This window comes from Colletes gigas, unplaced genomic scaffold (genome assembly GCF_013123115.1).
Source record: "Colletes gigas isolate AHSC1104 unplaced genomic scaffold, ASM1312311v1 Colletes_gigas_Sc00005, whole genome shotgun sequence".
Taxonomy (NCBI): Eukaryota; Metazoa; Arthropoda; class Insecta; order Hymenoptera; family Colletidae; genus Colletes; species Colletes gigas.
Genome location: NW_025106634.1, coordinates 7,507,322 through 7,526,775, shown reverse-complemented (window position 1 = coordinate 7,526,775; position 19,454 = coordinate 7,507,322). Strand labels below are relative to the sequence as shown.

At 39.1% G+C, this 19,454-nt stretch overlaps 4 protein-coding genes across 8 annotated transcripts; 1 reads left to right on the top strand and 3 right to left on the bottom strand.

The window, feature by feature from the left end:
* The first annotated feature begins 318 nt into the window (after window positions 1-318).
* LOC122394953 (general transcription factor IIH subunit 2) lies at window positions 319-19,163 on the top strand. Of its 2 annotated transcripts, none has more exons than XM_043392159.1 (8): window positions 319-647; window positions 16,878-16,957; window positions 17,463-17,664; window positions 17,744-17,872; window positions 17,941-18,114; window positions 18,182-18,438; window positions 18,544-18,793; window positions 18,860-19,163. In XM_043392159.1, the coding sequence occupies exons 2-8, from the start codon at window positions 16,899-16,901 to the stop codon at window positions 18,989-18,991; spliced, it is 1,203 nt and encodes a 400-aa protein (XP_043248094.1). In that variant the 5' UTR covers window positions 319-647; window positions 16,878-16,898; the 3' UTR covers window positions 18,992-19,163. The 2 variants fall into 2 exon arrangements, with proteins under 2 accessions (XP_043248094.1, XP_043248093.1); XM_043392158.1 differs by lacking the exon at window positions 319-647 and adding an exon at window positions 16,354-16,613.
* On the bottom strand, window positions 850-5,747 carry LOC122394952. Its single transcript, XM_043392157.1, has 16 exons — window positions 5,060-5,747; window positions 4,873-4,999; window positions 4,689-4,792; window positions 4,414-4,609; window positions 4,115-4,336; window positions 3,883-4,050; window positions 3,639-3,783; window positions 3,413-3,580; window positions 3,077-3,338; window positions 2,659-3,015; window positions 2,353-2,506; window positions 2,114-2,271; window positions 1,882-2,052; window positions 1,635-1,797; window positions 1,439-1,573; window positions 850-1,375 (listed from the first exon to the last, which is right to left on the bottom strand). Exons 1-16 carry the CDS (start codon window positions 5,080-5,082, stop codon window positions 1,196-1,198), a joined length of 2,733 nt encoding a protein of 910 aa, XP_043248092.1. The 5' UTR covers window positions 5,083-5,747; the 3' UTR covers window positions 850-1,195.
* LOC122395294 lies at window positions 5,755-9,093 on the bottom strand. Its single transcript, XM_043392737.1, has 5 exons — window positions 7,236-9,093; window positions 6,898-7,162; window positions 6,692-6,798; window positions 6,359-6,553; window positions 5,755-6,242 (listed from the first exon to the last, which is right to left on the bottom strand). Exons 1-5 carry the CDS (start codon window positions 7,392-7,394, stop codon window positions 5,814-5,816), a joined length of 1,155 nt encoding a protein of 384 aa, XP_043248672.1. The 5' UTR covers window positions 7,395-9,093; the 3' UTR covers window positions 5,755-5,813.
* On the bottom strand, window positions 9,209-16,087 carry LOC122394951 (proteoglycan 4). 4 transcript variants are annotated; one of them, XR_006258947.1, is made up of 11 exons: window positions 15,681-16,087; window positions 14,760-14,858; window positions 14,227-14,369; window positions 13,895-14,135; window positions 13,646-13,815; window positions 13,425-13,561; window positions 13,143-13,352; window positions 12,962-13,044; window positions 10,517-12,850; window positions 10,128-10,338; window positions 9,209-10,062 (listed from the first exon to the last, which is right to left on the bottom strand). XR_006258947.1 is itself a non-coding variant. In XM_043392154.1 (10 exons), exons 2-10 carry the CDS (start codon window positions 14,812-14,814, stop codon window positions 10,241-10,243), a joined length of 3,471 nt encoding a protein of 1,156 aa, XP_043248089.1. In that variant the 5' UTR covers window positions 14,815-14,858; window positions 15,681-16,087; the 3' UTR covers window positions 9,209-10,240. The 4 variants fall into 4 exon arrangements, 3 of the variants coding, with proteins under 3 accessions (XP_043248089.1, XP_043248090.1, XP_043248091.1); XM_043392154.1 differs by having other exon boundaries at window positions 9,209-10,338; XM_043392155.1 differs by having other exon boundaries at window positions 9,209-10,338; window positions 15,716-16,087.
* Window positions 19,164-19,454: the final 291 nt, after the last annotated feature.

The window sequence follows — 19,454 nt, the reverse complement described above, 5'->3', positions numbered from 1 at the left end:
TACGGTAGCCTCGGTAAGTCATCAAAAATTCCGTAGATGTGTGGGTGAGTAAACGTCACGCTTTCGGAGAAAGGCCCACGTTCATGAAAGCGAAAACGCGTTTTTCCTCGATTAATACATTCCGACGATGACATTCCAAAGAAACTGATTATTTCATTGATGACCGATAAGGAAATGTATTAATTTAGATATTATCGAACTGCTTTAGTTTATACGTTATATCATTTTGAATTTCTCGCGAATAAAATATTACGTGCATGCATGGTGCATGGTTCGAGCATGTCGTGTTAAGTGTTAACATTGGAATAAGTAAACTGTTAACGATAGAATGAAAAGCCGGTAACGAAGATGAGTAGAACTTTAACTTAACTTTACTAATGTTTCTAAATATTTTCGTTTTTTCTCCCACATCACATTTCTATATTGTGATGAAAATAGAGGATATGTCATATTTATATTTTTTATGTTAAAATTATAACCCATTTGCAGCGGACGAAAGATCCGCTGTGTGCGGAAGACTTTTTCGCACGTTCAGTGTAATGCACGTTGAACACTCATAGGCGTTTACCGCATACAGTCGATTAATTAATCGAATATGTGTTTAAGCGCTGCTTGGCGCTGTTCACAGTCAAAGGGTTAATAAACAGGTTAGAATATTTGGTTTACTCATAATTAAATTACAAGTAATAAAACGGTAGTTGAAAACTCGGTAAAATTAAAATATTAATTCTATCAATTTCGAATTAAATCCGTGAGAGATTACTTTTGTATAAGATGCTTGTTTTATTGTCATAAAAGCGAATTTAATGTCGTTTTCTGTCCATCACATATTCTTTCTTCATTTATGTTCCTGGAATATAGTACTTTTCATCTAAGGATCCTTCTCCACAAAGTTCACATTCTTCCATAGTATGTGGATTGTCAATTATTATTTGTAATGTTTCAACAGACTGTCCAGCCTTTCTGTATATAAAAAGATTATGCATGATTATCAATGTAATCGATAATAGTACATTTATTCTTAATACGTGTACTTCGGTTGGAAAGAAACTGTAATTGCAATGCAACTTCCTCCGGTACAATGACTTGTTAATGTTCCTTCTGTTTGATCAACCATGAACTCTTTGTTTTTCGATTTTTTTATAATGTTGAATTTGTAGCTGCATACTGTTTAAAATTTAATCGTAGTAGCACATTATTGCAAAAAGTAGCTTATCCGATTGCTAAACAAATCATCATACATAACCATACTTGATAAATTTTCAACAACCAATATTAACTTCTTAGTGTTGCCTACATATACAGGACCAAACTCTAATGTATATACGGATAGTTTTAACGATGGTAACCAAATGTGTAGAATTAACTCTACCTCCTGAAATTTTATAAGGAGTATATACTTGTATTGCTACAACAAAATAAAATGAAATATCCAGACCTGAGTGCTGTTATCAGAATGTATAATGGTCAATGGCTCTTTCACTATAAGTGCTGCACCATGCAAGTCTTGAATTTTATTTGTGTGCAGTAAGGTTTCAATTAATTCTTCCTCGACGATGCATGATATTACTACCTGCAAGGGCAGTGTTATTTGGAACATTTCTGCTGATTTAATGTATGGAAGAATAAATTACCTCTGCACATCCATGGCCATTTATACATATGTCTTTTATAGGGCTGCATATATTTGCTTCTGCATAAATTGAAACAGACGCTATATGAAATGGGTTGTATGTTGCAAACGAAACACTGACCAAGTTACTACCATTATTATAAAAGAAAAATGTTTTCTTCAATCTAAAATTGGAAAAATTAAATTTTAATCCAAGGAATTTAACACCGAAACGTTCGAAATGAAAGCAGAAGTGCTGTTTGATGTACATTAATGCTTTCCATCTAGACTGCATCACGTCGTTAGTACAGCATGCGAATGTCCTATCGTATGTAGGTATATCAAAAATTAATTGTGGTTTAACGATGTTCGCAGTAACATCGATTTCTATGGGAGTTAAATAGGTCCCATCTAGTCTAGCATAGCAATTATCTCGGTACCTGTAAGTTCATAGAATATTTTATAGCCAGATAGTACAATTACTAGAAACTATATACGAACTTATCGCTTGGAGCAATCCGTGGAAATCCCAAAATTTTGCAAAACAATTCTCCTGTAAAATTCGTGCCCGCGTTAAGGAAATCGCATTGATGAGGCTGCACGGTAATGGTCACAGAAGCATTGTCTTTTGGCGAAATAAATATTTCTCTGGGAGTGACCTTAGGACGTATCGAAATAGTTCCTTAATGGTTCTTGAATACCATACTTAATATGTGTAATTATACTGCAAATTTCCTTACTAAGCAAACTTTTGTGCCAACCGCGCCGTAGTAAGGAAGTATCGAAATTTTAAATTCGATATCATCCTTTACATATTCGTGACTTTTCGAAGACTCAAGACTATTCAAATCGCGATCATTCCACGTCCAAGATGTACTCAACTTCGAGGATATTCTAAATGAATTTGAAGCAGGGCTTGTGAAAAGGTTCCAAAAATAACTGTTTCTAACTAACTGAACAACTGCTATGACTTATATAATAACAATAATTGAGAATGTAGCGCGATCAAGGGCTCGATCACGTAACCGTCACGTAAGAATATTTACGTGCAACTACACGTCGTTGCCTCGTGAGAAGCACTTGGCGACGCGCTCGACACTTCCGTGGTGCTGTCGTTACTTCCAAACGAATCAGATCCGCTTTTTATTTCCGATTTTACAGAGTTCGTCGCGTGTTCCTCCATGCACGTTTCGCTTTTGCTTTTCCATTCGCTGGCTATCAATTGTCCCGCCATTTTGTCGGTGAACGGAGCGCAGAGGTCGAATAGGACGTTAAAGGGCATTGTTTCCGTTTTTGGCACGACCAAGAACGAATGCCAATCCACAGCTATAGGTACAACGCTGGTATTCTTCACCGATATCTTCCTGGGCTGCAGACGAATACCTGTTGCTACCGTTCCAAATCTACAATACGTTTTTTTTTTCATTTTTGTTATAACAGTTATGGTCCCTGCTGTTAACGCACTTGATAACGCATGTGTTCGCTGAAGTCCTCTCGCAGATCGATAACGATATAGGCAGTTCAGCGACTTGAACGCATATTGCTAACGTGTATCGTGGTAATCCTGCAATATCAATGTCTAATTCGTCGATGTAAGTGCCCCAAGTATCGGCGAATACGTAAATGTCCACCGGTACGGCCTCGAATTGTCCAATGTCGGAGTTCGAAGGATCTACGTAAATTACCACACCCGATCGAGGTTGTTTCAGACGACACAGCGTCTCTTCTGAAATAGTAGCGGTGCACAATGTTTTTATTAGCCCCCAAAAAAAAGAAAATAATATATTTTGCCGGTTCTACCGATTAAATCCTTATTTCGACCATAGACTTGCTTGTATATGAACTTGATACGATCTTCTCGCGACTTTCGTTCGCACGAACAATCGACAGGATAGAAGTTCTTCACGCGTAGCCGGAAGTTGCACGGAATCGGAGTCTCGTTTTTTATAACAAAGGTTTTCTTTTCCACTAAAAAATTATTTCACTGCGAATCGTTTCTAAATTTGAATTTCTTCGCTCGTGATACCTGTTCTTAATGGCAGGCCTAGAAATTCGATTACATTGGGCTGCGTAGGCGGTGGAAGAATCGTTTCGAGGAAAGGTACGATGTGTTTGGACGAAGGAACGTATACCTTCGAATGTTTTCTATTTTCCGTTGCCAGGCGGCTCATCTGCGATCGTAATTCGTTTAATTTTCAAAATGACCCTGCCCATTCACTGCAACAGGGTCAATAGGTCGTGTCGCGTGGAATTTAGCACGATTTTCTTACTCGAATGATTTCTGAAGTACGGGTGCTCGAAGACGATCGCTCTTGATTCTCGACGCTTACGTCAGACACCGAGGGACCCGCGGAAACTTCTTTATGAACGTCCCCTTGATCCAGATTCGTGTTCGTTAATTCTCGTTCCTCTCGCATTCTGTATTTGTTCAATAGCCTCTGCAAAAACGAGATGAAAACTTCCCAACTGTTTTTTGTTTTGTTTTTAAGCCACGCGGCCTACCATGCCTTTCTTTGAGCGTTCCGCCATGTCGAAAGCAACTTTCAGACTGTCCGTGTGCCATTCAACGCGAGTAAAATTATTTTTCAGTTCCACAGGCTCTTGGTTGTTCAGCGGAAGATAAAATGTGACGTAGAGCGACCGGATGAAGCACTCGACTCCCAGCATTATTATTTTATGGGAATTTCCAACGAAACACGGCACGTGCAAGAACTGTACGACACCCTAAAAATTTTTGAGACGCCATCTTTTTCATTCATAAATTCATTTGTAAATTGGAATCTTATCAACCAATTTTCGACCTCCTTCATTGGCGTGAGCGTGATCTTGATCTTTTCTGTGCCCTTAGCCGGTACTTCCCCTTTCTTTGGACACACACAGAGTTCCATCTTCTCCGCATCGGATCCATTTGCATCCCCCCATGCGTAAATTAAAGAATTCTCAGAGATGTTCTTCACGATCAAAACGTAGGTTTCTTGGACACCGATATGCAGGATTCTGTCGCGTGTAACAATTTTAAATCGCTGAATATTTTACAGTAAACTTTCGAACAAACATGAATTATAAAATTACAAGCCTCGTGGGTCTGATGATGCCCATGCTTATTATATGCTCCCATAGAAGGGACTCGAATCGTTTCAGGTTCATTATATCGTAATAAGAAAACAATTCGTCCGTTACCTGCGACATAATTAGCAAACGTGATTCATTTCTGTTGTAATTGATATTAAAAATGCAACGGTGATCGTGAAGCGACTCACCAATCGACGCATGGACTTGTACTCTTCGCTATCGTCCGTAGAATCCGATGTCTTTGTTCGATCGTCGTCGGACGAGTACTCGTGATCCGATGCAGTCTCGGTTAAACTTTCGAACAGTTCTTCGAATCTATCAGAAAATTTAACAAGTTAATTCTTTGATGTGAAAACATATTAAAAGTTGACGCACGTTTCCTTCTCGTCGTCCTTCATATGTTCGATCCAAACTTCGACGTCGGCCACCCAAATGTCTACGGACTGATAACAAGCGTTATAGCGTTCCGATAGAAAGTTGGTTTATTGGTCGATCAATAAATCAAGATTATTTACGATCAAACATTTACGTCGTCTCGTGGTGCATTCCTTGATATGCAATTCTAGTTTCTTCGGAATGGCTGCAAGTGGTATATCTTCCACGTACAGTCTGAAAATGGTACCGACTTAAAAGGTACCCTTTCATTGGCGTCATCGTTGTTTATCTTACTGTAGAACGGACGAGTAATAATTTGGCTGCAGATCTTTGCATTCGGCGGTCACGTTGAAATAATGCACAGAAGTTGGGGACAGTATCCCGTGATCCGGGTCGATACGAAGCTGATTCAAAGGGAAATCATTGGACTCGTTCGTTTCATCTTCGTTAGCTTGAACCTTTCGTTTTTCCCATCGACAATGCATGCTTATCTCGCTTAATACGGGACAATTTTGTTTCAATATTATTTTAAATTAATTTCTGGCTGGGCCACGAAAAAAATAGAATCGTTTCTAGCATGCGTTACCTAATATTGCTCACGCAGATCGTGCATTGCCCAATTTCGTCGGGAACACTTGTGCTTAATCTTACGCAATGACGGGCACGTTTATCGATATCCCTCTCGAACGGCCATACTTTTTCTAATTGCTGGAAATTTTATCTTTTGTTTGTATTATGTTGGATGTTTTTTTTTTTAATTGCATAGAACTGAAACGAGTACGTTGCGGTTGCAACGCAATTGTACCACGTACTCCAACGATACGCTAATGATACTATTTGCAAACAGTGACGTAGATACTTTACTAAGCTGGATGAAGTCAGTTTCGTATATTATGCCGTCACCGATTATTTCTGTCGCCAGCATGTTGCAGTTGTCGCTGAGTATGTACAGTTTGTCGACCTGATAAGAACGAACACGATAAACGGAAAGAAAATATGTTTTGAACAGGGCTTGGAATCTATAATGTAGGTTTGTCTTGAAACACGTTTCATTTACATGGATCCCGTAACAGTGGGGCAGGAAGTAAGTGTGCAGCGTTATTATTTGCTGCGACTTCGCTGAAAAGTACGCTGGCCAGAGGATGAACGAAGGTAGTATCAGCACGTTCTTATCGGTGATATCCTGGTATGAAACATTTTTAAAAGAGAACACTACATTAGATCAGAGAAACGGCAAACAGGCGGGGGAAAAAATTGCGTAATGTGTGATGTAACGGTACGAGGAAGCAATGATTTTACTTCAATGTGCATCGAAACCCAGTCGATTTCACTCATTATGAAAAACGTCCCCTCTCCACCGATGTTCCTGAATTTCATTGGTACGTGAATTTCTTCTCCGACGAAGCCTTTTTTGCAGTCGAGGATCATGCTTCTAAATATTGTATGAAATTTATTCCAGCTCATCTCGCTCTCGGAGCTACTCGACGTCGTGTCCTACGAAACAATGATGTATACAGACAGTGGTAGAAACAAGGGAAGGTGGCTGCTAAACAATTTAAATAACTACATTACAACAAAGAAACAAATGTTAAAAATTAAAATGCTAATTAATACGAGATAATTGAGAAGTACGTTTGTGTTGTTCAACGACGGTAGTAATTCCGTATGCAAGGCGTGACTGGAGTACTTTTTGACGTGTTCCAAAGAATTCGGACATGCCTCTTGCGTTCCATCGATTCCTGCAAAATGAATCGGGACGTTCAGTTTTACTAAAACAAATTCATTCATTTTACATTATATTTTATAAACGTTTTTAAGTAATTTGTATCATTTGGTACCCATCAGGATAGGGGGGTCCTTGCATCCATGCAATCTGATGGCCAACGGTTTGCCATATTGTACATTCAACACCAGCATTTCCTCCGGTTCGTCGACGACGTTACAACGAAACAGAATGATTAAATGTATCTGCATACCCGGGGGAACGATGCTCCTGTTTGTCTTCACAGATTTTATGAATACTTGAAACACAGAGCGATAAGGCCTAGCTGCAATTTGAAATCTCGCCGGTGACGTGGTAACATTTTGTAACGTGACTGTTTTCTATTAACATCGGTAACATTAATCCAAGCGAAATTATACCGGTCCAGGTATTCGATTAAAATTTTCAGCGCACCTTGTACAATCGGTTCAATTTGAAGTTACGAAATTGCACATAATTCGTGTCCGCGACCAATATTATCCTTTGCATTTCCATTTTTATTATGCTTCTTTTCGCCAGAGCGCTTAAACGAGGTTTCGACTTCGATACTTGCCTAATTTTTACGACACGCATTAAACATAAGATCAATTGTTTGCTATGTAGTATCTATAAAATAGTATAATACTCTATCAAGAACGTAGTCGTCTTAAACTTCTCTCTTCTACTGTACCTATCGATACGATGCTTCTGCAGAGACGTTACATGTGTTAACTCTGGTGTTCGATCAGTCATCGTTTTTGGGATTGATCGTGCTAATTGTACCAATCTTCTGTACTCGTCCCAAGTTTTTATTTTCGACTCTTCTATCGCCGACTCTCTACGACTTACATCTAAAACAAACCATGAATTTAATTAGATATGTTCTAATACTACTGATACTTTAATTACAGTAAATTGTAACTGTTCTATCATTTAATTTTGGCAAACGCAGCTTACAATAGTGTAGTTATTATACTTAAAAAAGACACGTTTCTTCATATTTTTTTTTACCTAACTTGTCTTCATGTTCTTCATTGCCAACGTTATCAATACTTGATTCATCTTGTTTACCGCTCAAATCACCATCCTTTTTAACGCTATGTACATAATGTTTTAACAATTTTATATCGTTAGGACACGAATTCTGTAACTTGTCTCTGTAAGTCTATGAACATTACTGTAAATATTATTTCGATCTTACAACGCTTTTATTATTTAATATACGAAGGTACTAACGTAGAATACGATAGAAGATTTTTGCTGGAAGATTATATTTTGTTGGCCAGTATTAATCAGATTGTACGATATATTCCAATTATATATTTTCTTCGCTCTTCTTTGGCTGGATTGAGCATTTTTCTCAGTGTTTCTGACGAAACTCGAACATACAGAAGTCATTTTATTTATAAAATGGTACCATTAACTAATGCCCATATGATTAATGTTTGACAACCATTCGTTACAATTGACAAAAGAACGTTTAATCGCTTAACACTTCGCATTGAGAAATATGATGTAGTATACGACGTTTGACAAAACAATGATGCGACGTAAAAAGGTACACACAATAGTTTTAAGATTATGATTTATTTGGAAACAATTTTTATATAAAGGTTTAGAGAATGAAGTTCTATGTACAAAAGGGTTACGTTAGTAAAATACTAGGATTTTATATTCCTGGCCGTACATCGGTGCAAAATAGTTTCCTCTTACACTGAGATATATGTATAATTGTTTTTTTTTCGTTCCGTGCAGTTCTTTCTCCTTTTTTTTTTTCATTATTGCAGAGTCCAGACTGCCTATAATTAAGCTTGCATCTAGTTTAACCCTATGAACGCCGGCAAAACCACTGCTTTTGTCGGATGTGACGATACAATCGCATAAGGTACACTTATTACATTATTTATCATGATTCGTGATCCGTGAATACGAAGAATCTTTCCGTTTTTTTTTTTCTTTTTTCATTTTTTGCTTTTGAATCCATATATCTCTCGACGCGCGTTAAACATCGCATAGAAACCTAATTGATGGTTTTGCATACACGACATTATAGATTACGCTTCGTACAATCTAACAATACAAACAAGCGAGAAAGATCGTTTAGAACATATATCCAACCAGAGCATGAATCTTTTACAACATTGCTACGCGTTGCGTAACGATATTCCGTCGTTCGCAACTTTATTTAACATACAAAAAAAAAATTAATACATTTTGTTTGATAGAAGCATACAGCGCAAAGCGTTCTTTTGTTTCTCTTATATACGTATATTTTTTTTTTTAATTTTCGATAAGCGTCATATAAAATCTGAATAAGTTTCTTAATGTAACGAGTCAGCTGAAAAGGAATGGGCTTAATAATGAGACGCGCGTAATGTTCCATTAAACAACACTGTATTTTTTCTTCATCGTTAAGCCTTATAGATTCAGAAATTATGTGTTCTTCGATAAGAGTGCACTTATTTAATCTATAGATAAGCATACACAGTCCATTGAAACGCAAAACATGTTTTTGCGTTTTTTGCGTGAAAAAGAAAATTGAAAGAATTGACATTTAAAAATTTATGAAGCAATTTATGCACATAAGCGAAATTCGAACTGAAAGGAAAGGAAAGAAACGTAATTGTTTCGCATCGATCATACGATAAAAAATGATCGGCACAGAGTCAAACTAGGTTCAAGCTTCGCGCGAATGATTTGTTCCCGATGGAAGTATTTCAATTTTGTATTTACACTCTTTTGAAAAAGCTGATTATTCGTACCGATAATTATTAGGATTTTCAATTTGTCTGGCGACTATATCCATGCTGCGAAATTCGCCAATAGCGGCCGGGTAGCTTGGACTTTGTATGCAAGGTAATAAAGATCATTCGTTAATAAGCCTATTATCGTTTGGAAAATATAAAACCCCAGTTTATACTTCACTATCCTACAAATACAATGCTTACTTCAAACGTTGTATAATGGTGTTTGTTATCGAAGATGTGATACTTCCTTCCGTTTTAACCCTATGCAATCTGCTCCTTCTCTCGTATCTCATAAATTAAAAGTAAAAATTAAAATTTTATCGGATCGTTTTACACCGAGACATGAATTTCTAAAACATAGTTCATTTATCGTAATCTAAATTCTAGATTTCTGTATCTGTGATTCATCCTCTTCGTAGGTTTTTTCCTGTTTTTATTTCCTTTTTTTTTTTTTCCTGTTTTTACAATACACCAGCTATGTTTTGTTTGCTTTTCACATTTCGCGACTGTTGTAGCTGGAAAATGTCAATAATTTTTTTTTCTTTTTTCCATTGCAATTGTACGAAGTGAACGTTCTTACATATATACAACCCACGGTCACCCTTAAGCGTACAACTTCCATGTAAAGTGTATAGTTCGATGCATGATCGTTTGTTTTATTCTTTCCGTGTGTCTCGATATTTAAGCGTTTCTTCACTTGCCGAGTCCTAGTGCGGCATACTGCTCCTCCGTCACTTCGGTCATCATCAGATTCCCGTCGGGTAAGAGTAATACTACTCTCCTGGTGCCACCTGGCGTTAAAACAGAATAAAAGTATAATATCAGTACCGCTAAAACCGTCGTCCTCGCGCCCACTGTACGTCAGAGTCAAACAAAACAACCTGATTCAATTTCTCACGATATTATTTTCCGTAATCACACGATAATTACACCAAACACTTGGTGTCTGATGTACTAAAATCACATTACCTGGAGTAGGTTCTTCTGCTTGCACGACCTGAGCGACGACCTGTCCGTGACCGTCGCCATCTTCCTGTCCCTCGGTTACGTCAGTCGTGCTTGCATTATCCATGATGGACATCACCATTGGATTCTCGGCGGGTTCAGTTCCGCTCTCCTTCACGTAAAATTGCGAAGCCAAGTTCACTTGGTCGGGTATTAATTGCGCCACGGCTTCTGCCACGGCGTGGTCCAACGTCAGGACGGATCCGTCATCCCCTTGCTGTTCCGTAGTAACGTACACGCATTGTTGCTCGCCGTCAGCGTCGCGCGTCACCAGCAACGTCTGGCCGTCCTCGGCTTGGCCCGTCACCTGATAAACAACACCGTCCTCGCCCGTTATCGTGACCAAGTTCGACGCGTCGTCGGCCACCTTCCTCTCCTCGGGCGCTTTCTCGTCATTCTTGGTCGCATCGGCGGACGTGATCGCTATCGTGCTGGTGGAGGTGACCGTGGCCGTCGACAAGCCCGCGGCAAGTGAGGACTCGCTGGCGGGCGTTGTTTCCGTCAATGGTGTCGCCGCGGTGGTGGTAGGTCCAGTAACAGTCGGAGCTGTGTCGTCCAGACACGGAAGGTCCGGGGCGGGAACCGCTACGTTCGACAAGTTGATCTGCGCCGGTTCGGAAGTTTGAACGATGGTGCCCGTCGTTCCGCCGGGACTCATCTCGACTCTCATTATTCCGCCGGCATCCGTCAAGGAATCGAGAGAAGGTAGAACCAATTCTGTGGCCGCGGCCGCTGGGTTAACGTCTATGCTCTCGGACGCGGTGGCGGGCGTCGTCTTGACGGTGGACAACGGCGTCGTAGGGGGTTCTGGTTCTGGTTCAGGTTCCGCTGGCTGCTCGACAGGCTCACCGTCCGGCCCGATTATGCGTCCCGTCAACGGACATAATGTGAACGGCCGCGGCGGACTGTCGGGCTCCGCGGTGGCTATAGCGTCGGCTTCCGGCGGCGGAAGTTCCGGCTCGCCGTCGCTGCTACTCTCCTCCGAGCCCACTTCGTGGAATTCCATGTGAAGACCGTCGCCCTCGGCCAATTTGCTCTCTTTCGGTTTGTTTCCCGTGGCGGACGCTGGCACCTCTATCAGTTTCCCCCTGCCGCGGCTGGCGGTAGCACGAGCACCCACCAACAGTCCACGGCTGCCAGGCTTCACGATGCCCGCTGCTTCTTGGGCTTTCCGTTTCGCCATCAGCAACTTCTGCTGCGGAGATAACAACGACTGTGGCTTACCGATCGGTGTTTTCGGCGACTGTTTCGCCGTTTGTGCCGGACTAGTTCCAGCCTTAACCACCTGCTTCGTTTGCGGACTGAGTACCGTGAATTTTGGTCTGATCTGAGTTACGTTTCCAGGACTCACCGAGTTACTTTGCGTGGTGACGGTCGTCGCGCGTTTTTGTAGCACCTGGCGCGTCTGCTGAGGCGGGACTTGTTTCGGGGCCGGCGCTCTGACCGGCGTGCGAATCGTCGATCCGATACCGAGAACGCTGGTCGGCGTCGTGGCGCGTAACGGCGGTCTCGGTAACAACGGGCGACCATCTGCGCTACGTTGGCCTGCAACAGGTCCAGGACGTATTCCTGTGCTTAGTCGCGGTTGTAAGGTTAGGGGGGCCGGCACCGCGGTCACCACGTGTATTTGCGGCAGCTGCGTCGGATCCGGTTTCGGTTGGATTTTTATAGGCTCTGTTTTTTGGGCGCCGCCCGGTTTACCCGCTACAGGCTTGGAAACTACTTTCATCTGTGTGACCACTTGGTTCCCGTCCATCTTCGAGACCACTTTAACCGGCGTGACCGAGTTCGACTGCGAGGCGGATATTACTTGCTTCCTCACTACGTTTGCGTTGTCACGATTTTGAACCATCAGAACACCCTGCGTGGTCGGCGAACCCTTTACGGCCAGTTTTCCGCTGGGAGACGAGTCCAACTTGATGATCCCGTCCTTCCGTGACATTACGTACACGCCAGACGTTAAGTTTGGCATTTGTTTCGGATCTACTTTAACGACTCCTTTCGCGTTCGCTACCAGGACCGGCGGTTGATTGGATTTCGCCCCTTCGGGAGACTGAAGTCCCAACGAAGTCGCAAGATCCGAGGACGAACCGCTCGCTCTATTAGAACCGTTTGATTGGACGTTAGCGCGATTAAATGCTTGTTGAATTACGTCGCTTCGACTCAACATTCTCTCTTCCTCGGACTCCCCGGTCCAATCCTCGTCGCTACCTGTGTCACCTTTGATTCGTTTTGCAGCACTGCTGCCACCGTCCTCGGAATCGCTCTCGGAATAGTCCATTCTTCTTTTCCCCAACACTAAGATAAAATACATGAATCTTATTTTGTTGCCAGTATATAGTTCTGTAATATATACGAAGCGCATGGAACATTCTACAGTGTTTACAAAATGCATTAAAATATACGTACAATCATTGTCTTCGTCTTTCATTGAACCGCACCATTGCTTCACTTGGTCCATGGCTTTTGATTTACTTGAACGCATTGGTCGCCTATATATTAGAATTTATCAAAGTATAATAATTGTTACGAAATGCAACCGAAACGTGTTCATGTTCATTGAGTAATAGGCAAAATCTAGTTGCCTTACCCTACTTGAGCTGCGGTACTTGGTCCAGGTTTTGCATCTGCTTTTATAACTGTTTTTTGAGCAAGATGGCTGCCCCTCCCAGCAGCTTTTGCGTTAGCCTGCTGTTGAGCCGCTTTCAATTCTTTTTGTTTAGCAAGATTTCTTTCAAATTCTTCTAATAAATGTTTACACGTAGCCACGTGTTCAGCAGGTTCCCATGTATTATGCTCGCTGTAATTATTTAATGTCGTAATTGCTTAATTATATCTATGAATAAATAACTCTTCTATAAATTAAACTTACTGTCCATATCCTTCCCATTTCAAGAGATATTCTGAACATCTTTTTTTTGGATTAAAACGCTTTGCTAAAATTTTTTCTACCGTATATTCTTCGTCACTTGAGTCCCTATCTTCGTCACCAGCTTTACTTGATTTACCCTATAACCCATCGAATAAATTATTAGTTTTCGCGAATAAGAATGAAAATGCGGATCATTCGATCGATGAAACAATGCAAATAACCTTGGGTTTTATAGAAGGTTTCAACTTCGGCTTTTCCTTCTTCTCTCCTTCTGTATCAAAAGATTCGTTACTTTTTTTATTCTTTGTTTCCGAACCCTTAGTATCCTTTTTGGCGTCAGATTCTTCGGGTTGTCCATTTCTAATAACCTTACGTACAACTACCGGCTTTCCTACGAAAGCACGAAACAATTAACTCCAGTATACTTCATATTTAAATTACGTCAGAATAATTTTTCACGCGATATTCACCTTCTGCATTGGTACTCGTTTGATTTTGTCTTGGTGCATCCTGCATCTTTGCATTACTGATTTTTGTAAACGTTTGAATGGTCTTCCCGGCCGCGATCCAGGAATCCCTTATGTGCGTTTCCATTTTGCACCATTTCTGATAGAGCTTCCACGAGTTTGTGGAGTCTTTATCCGTACCTTCTTGTTGAATTTGAGAATCTTTCCATAAAAGGAAAGCCCAGACTTGTGCTTTTTGTTCATTCTATACAAAACATTTATAAGATAAAAACAATTTCTTTTATGCCGCTATCCTTCGATGTTAACATTTATAGAATTTTCGGAATGTTACTAACATTACTATTTTCACGAAAATGCGATACTTGAGTACAAGCGCCTTCCTTTGTACGGTGCTCTTGAAATTCCTCGATAAAATGAAAAACTGAATGGCACTGTCCACATACAAGAACGTCTAACCTTCCCATTTCTTCTTGTGCAGCTAATAACATAAAAGAATCTTATTAAAAATGATAAGATGAAATAGAAATTATAAAAAAATTTTCCTGCATTTACAAATAACATTGAAAAGGGTCGGTAGATCAGGTTCCCTGATTCTATATACCAGTGAATTACCGACTTGTTTACTATATAAATATACCAAATATTAATTAGAAGACTGTTCAAAAGAACATGTTTATACAAGTTTCAGATTTTAATAATCTCCTCTGTTCCTTGATAAATATCATAAATTCATAGTTAATTGTGCTCCCTTGTTTACAAATTTTAAATGTGTATCAACCTTGATAAATCTCTTCGTAGAAGAACAATGTAAATAAAGATTAACAGTCAATATAGAAACCTTATGACATAGGTGAACTATAAATATTACCTTTAATAGCAGTAGGATTGCTACTGATGGCTGAAGGGCCATCGCCTCCCTCCATTTTGTTTAATACAGTATTTGAGTCTCTATCCGTAATGTTTCTTTCTAAAAATTAAAATAAACTTATTCTTTAGGCTACGAAACTTTGCATACATTACATAACGAAACATGTAAACACTAATAAGGTGCGTGATTTAATTATTTAAAAACTATACAAATATTTGTTTTCTTTTGAACAATTATACAAATATCATATCACGAATTTAAATTTCACTTGTTGACGATACATTTCACACAGTGAACTAAAATTTTAATAAAAAAAATCGGTAAAATGGATTGATAAATAAATTCGTATGCAAGAAAATCAAGCGACGGGAAATTATTTGCAACAAGATCAGTAACGTTTATTGTATACGTGGTGAAACGAATGCCACGCGTTTAATTTATATTAGTCGAGCGACGCGTCGGAAAATTTGAATAATATAAATATTTCGAGAGGTATAAAAAATTCGGTGAAAAAAGCATGTTCTTTCAATCAACTATGCTAAAAATAGTCGACGCATTATTCTCGTATCGCGGTACGAACGCGTTAGGAAAAGAATGTAACATTCGTATTTCAAAGTTTCGCGGGTTACGGAAAAATTTACAGGCAACATGCCGGTGGAAATCGAACTGCGAACATTTTTTAATAAGACACCACTGCCGTTGTTACGGTGTTTCGTAGGTTCACTGCACGCACACACACCGCTACCGTTGTTAATTTCGCAAACCGCCAGCGATCCCGGCTGCTAACGCGAAGCGTATACAGCGAAACTTTTTATTTAAACCGAAGAAATTCCCGCATAAACGGTAAGACAGTCAGAGCACACAGCATGGAGTCATTGTAAACGCGGCCAGTGGCGTAAGTTACCAACGAATAAAACTCACGGATAATTCGATCTTGTAAATAGTAGCCGGCTCACCCGTGAAAGATCGTTACCGATTAGAAGCGACTATTCTAACTGGATATAACACGGCCGTTCAGAATTTACAGAAACATTTAGAAACGATGCCATCACTGCCGCCACCGTGGTCACCGCCGCAGACTCGTCCTCTGTCTATCACGAGCAAGCCGATGCTCGTCAAGATGGCTCTCGTCGCGAAAACTCTCCCCGACTATTCACTTCCTGTCTACTCCATGAATATTTTTCGAACACACTTGTCCGTTACCGATTTCGACCAGACCGAGCCTGAAACCAATGATATCGACTTACGCCCGCTATACCGTGGAAAAATCAGACTTTCTTGATCTGGAAAATTGCCGTTGCCGCACGAGATGGGATGAAAACAGTGATCGCGTCTGACGACGGTGGCGCCATTACCGCCTACCCGCCACGGCACAACCTACCTTTTGGCGGGAAAATTTTACTCGTTAATATACCTTTCCGCTCTATTATCGACGATTTTTCTTCTATAGAATCGTGTCCCGCGTTTCGAATATCGTCTTTAAGATGCTTTGTTATAGAACAAATAAATAATTATGTCCTGAAAGATGATCGAATCGCGAATATTCTGTTATTGGCTTCGAATCTGCCGCTTTTATTCATCAAGTTCACCTATGTTCCGGCATTGGATTGAGTATAGAAAAGGCAAGTTTATGTTAATTAATGTCAAGACGATTTCGTAAATAGTCATTGGTTATTGCGCGCAGTTTTATGAACTGTACATGATTAATTGTTCTTTCCCTTAGATGTTCCCTGTTTATAAGCCAACGGCTTTAATTTTAATTTACGACGAGCTTATTTTGATTCGGAAGGGAAAATTTCGAATAAAAGATTCTCGTATCGACCAGACGCACGTTGTGAAAGTTGCATGCTAAGTGTATGCATATTTATGTGAATTAATTGTATTTTTTTAAATAACTTCCAATTTAATTAGGATGTTAGAATTGTTTTAACAATCTTAAACGACTATGAGGTTTCTTTCGATTGTAATATTGACATGTCATTCTCAATGTCGATGATATAAACAACATTAACCTAATTTGTTACGATTTAGTCTATAAACAGCCATGCTCTCAAACATACACGTAAAAATAATTAAACTACAGTGTTTGGATTAAGTAGACTGTATCATTCCTTGTAGATTTTAATTAAAAATTGAATAATGGCTGATGAAGAAGAAGAGAAGGAATACCGGTGGGAGACTGGTTATGAAAAAACATGGTACTAATTCTAATAGAATCATAAGTATTTCATTTTGTTCCAAGTTCAGTCACAAATCATACAATTAATTTTTGTGAATTCTTTGTAGAATAATGAACAAGTTATTTTATTGTAAATAAAGTATCAACCCTTAATTGGTAATGTGGAGTATTTCAACATCCCAGTGACTACATTTATTTTATTTATAATCAATATTCTGCTCCATTATTTTGTGTAATTAATTACATAAAATAAAGATAATTATATTTGGAAATTGATGCTTCTTATTTTATATTTTATATACATTTTCAGAATACACAGAATATCATTTAAGGGTTAAAAAACAATCTACCAACAGAGTTGTACAAATTTTACATCCATTTGTAAACTAAACTCCATTTACAATTCCATTCTATGAATTAAAAATATTTATTTATGATTTGTAAATAAAATTAGGTATGGTCATAGTTAGAAATTTCATGCATTCTTCTTTATATCGAGTATGAGAACATAATTTTTCATTAAGGGAAGCGCTTAAGGAAGATGACCATGGATTACTGGAAGCATCTATCGCTGATATTATTCACAATGCTAAGAGGAAACGTCAGATGGATAAAAAAATTGGTGCCAGATTGGGAATGATGAGACATGTCTATATAATCCTTGATGCTTCGGAAGCAATGTCCAATCAGGATTTAAAACCAACTCGTTTTTTATGTTCATTGAAGGTGCATGATAATAATTTAATTTCAATTTGATATCAACTATATTTTTTATTCATTATTTCAACATGCCATCTATTTCCAGCTTTTGGAGGATTTTGTCGAAGAATTTTTTTATCAGAACCCCATAAGCCAGTTGGGAATAATTCTTACAAGAAATAAAAGAGCAGAAAAAATAAGCGAATTGGCGGGAAATTCTAAGAAACACGTCAAGGTAAATTCATCTGAATTATAATTCTATTATTTTCTTCTCTAAATATCATTGTTTCTCTTCCTTTTCAGGAAATAAGAGGCATGCAACAAATTCAGCCAGCTGGCGAACCGTCGTTACAGAATTCACTGGAGCTAGCTTTGAAGTCTTTACGGCTTTTACCGTCGCACGCCAGTAAAGAAATACTTGTAATCATAGGAGCACTCACGACGTGCGATCCAAGAGATATCAATGAAACTATACAAGTATGCACTATTGTGCGCATCATGATAATTACGTCGTAATAGTTATAACAACTGGCTATGGTTTCAGAACATGAAATCAGACTGTGTAAGGTGTAGCGTGATAGGATTGGCCGCTGAATTGTACATTTGCAAAAGAATGGCGACGGCAACTGGCGGCGAACATGGCGTTGCGCTTGATGATAAACATTACAAAGAGCAATTGAACATGCACATAGATCCACCGCCAGCCGCAACGAGATTGGACGCTGCTCTTGTAAAAATGGGCTTCCCGCATCATGCTTTGCATTCTTCCACGACCGACACGTGTATGGCAGTGTGCATGTGGTATATAATTTTTAGATTATTTCTCCCCCCGAAGGAATCAATTTTCCATTGGTATACGAAGTATATTCACTTTTGACGGTAACAGCAAGAAAATATTTTTTCCAGTCATGCGGAAAGCGCAGACGAGTCTGTTAAACTTACGAGCACAGGATATCTTTGTCCTCAGTGTCTAAGTAAACATTGCGAGCTTCCCGTAGAATGTAGAGCGTGTGGACTTACTTTGGTATCTGCTCCTCACTTGGCTCGTTCGTATCATTATTTATTCCCTGTTGAGCCTTTTAGAGAAGTACCATTTACTGGGGCTTGTTCAACTTGTTATGGTTGCCAAAAAATTATCACGCAAAAGGATAAAAAGGTATGCATTGAAAAATATATATATATATGTATACATAATATAATTGAAAACCGTATTTATTTCCAGGTATACATTTGCAACAAATGTAATCAAACATTTTGCTTAGACTGTGAAATATTCATCCACGAATCTCTACACACGTGTCCGGGCTGTGCTACAAATCCAGATACATATCAAAGATCCATGAACAGAACTTAATTAACTCTATGTATGTAGAATAAAATTAATAGTTTTAATTATTTTATACCAAATACTTGAACAGGAAATATAGTCATTCATGACCAGTTCTATGCACGATAAACTATTACATCGTAGAACTGGCCCATTGATACTTTTATACAAAAAATCGCCCCTCGTTTAAGAGGAATAAACGAACGAAAAGACAATAATAATGGATAAATGTTTATTCTTCTCTTTACAGAAACCATTTTTCATCGAACACGTACTTACACAAAATCAAACAATTTATTTATTACCCGATAACAAAGTTATACCGCGGTATGCGAGTTCAACTAATAAATGACGCGTATCATTTTAATAATATTCGATAAGGTGATAATTAATTATCAATGAATCTTGCAAATTTTCTAAAAAAAAAAAAAATGTTTACGATCTTTTCGGTGTGAAATTTCGTGTTTGACGGTAATCGCGACGAGATATC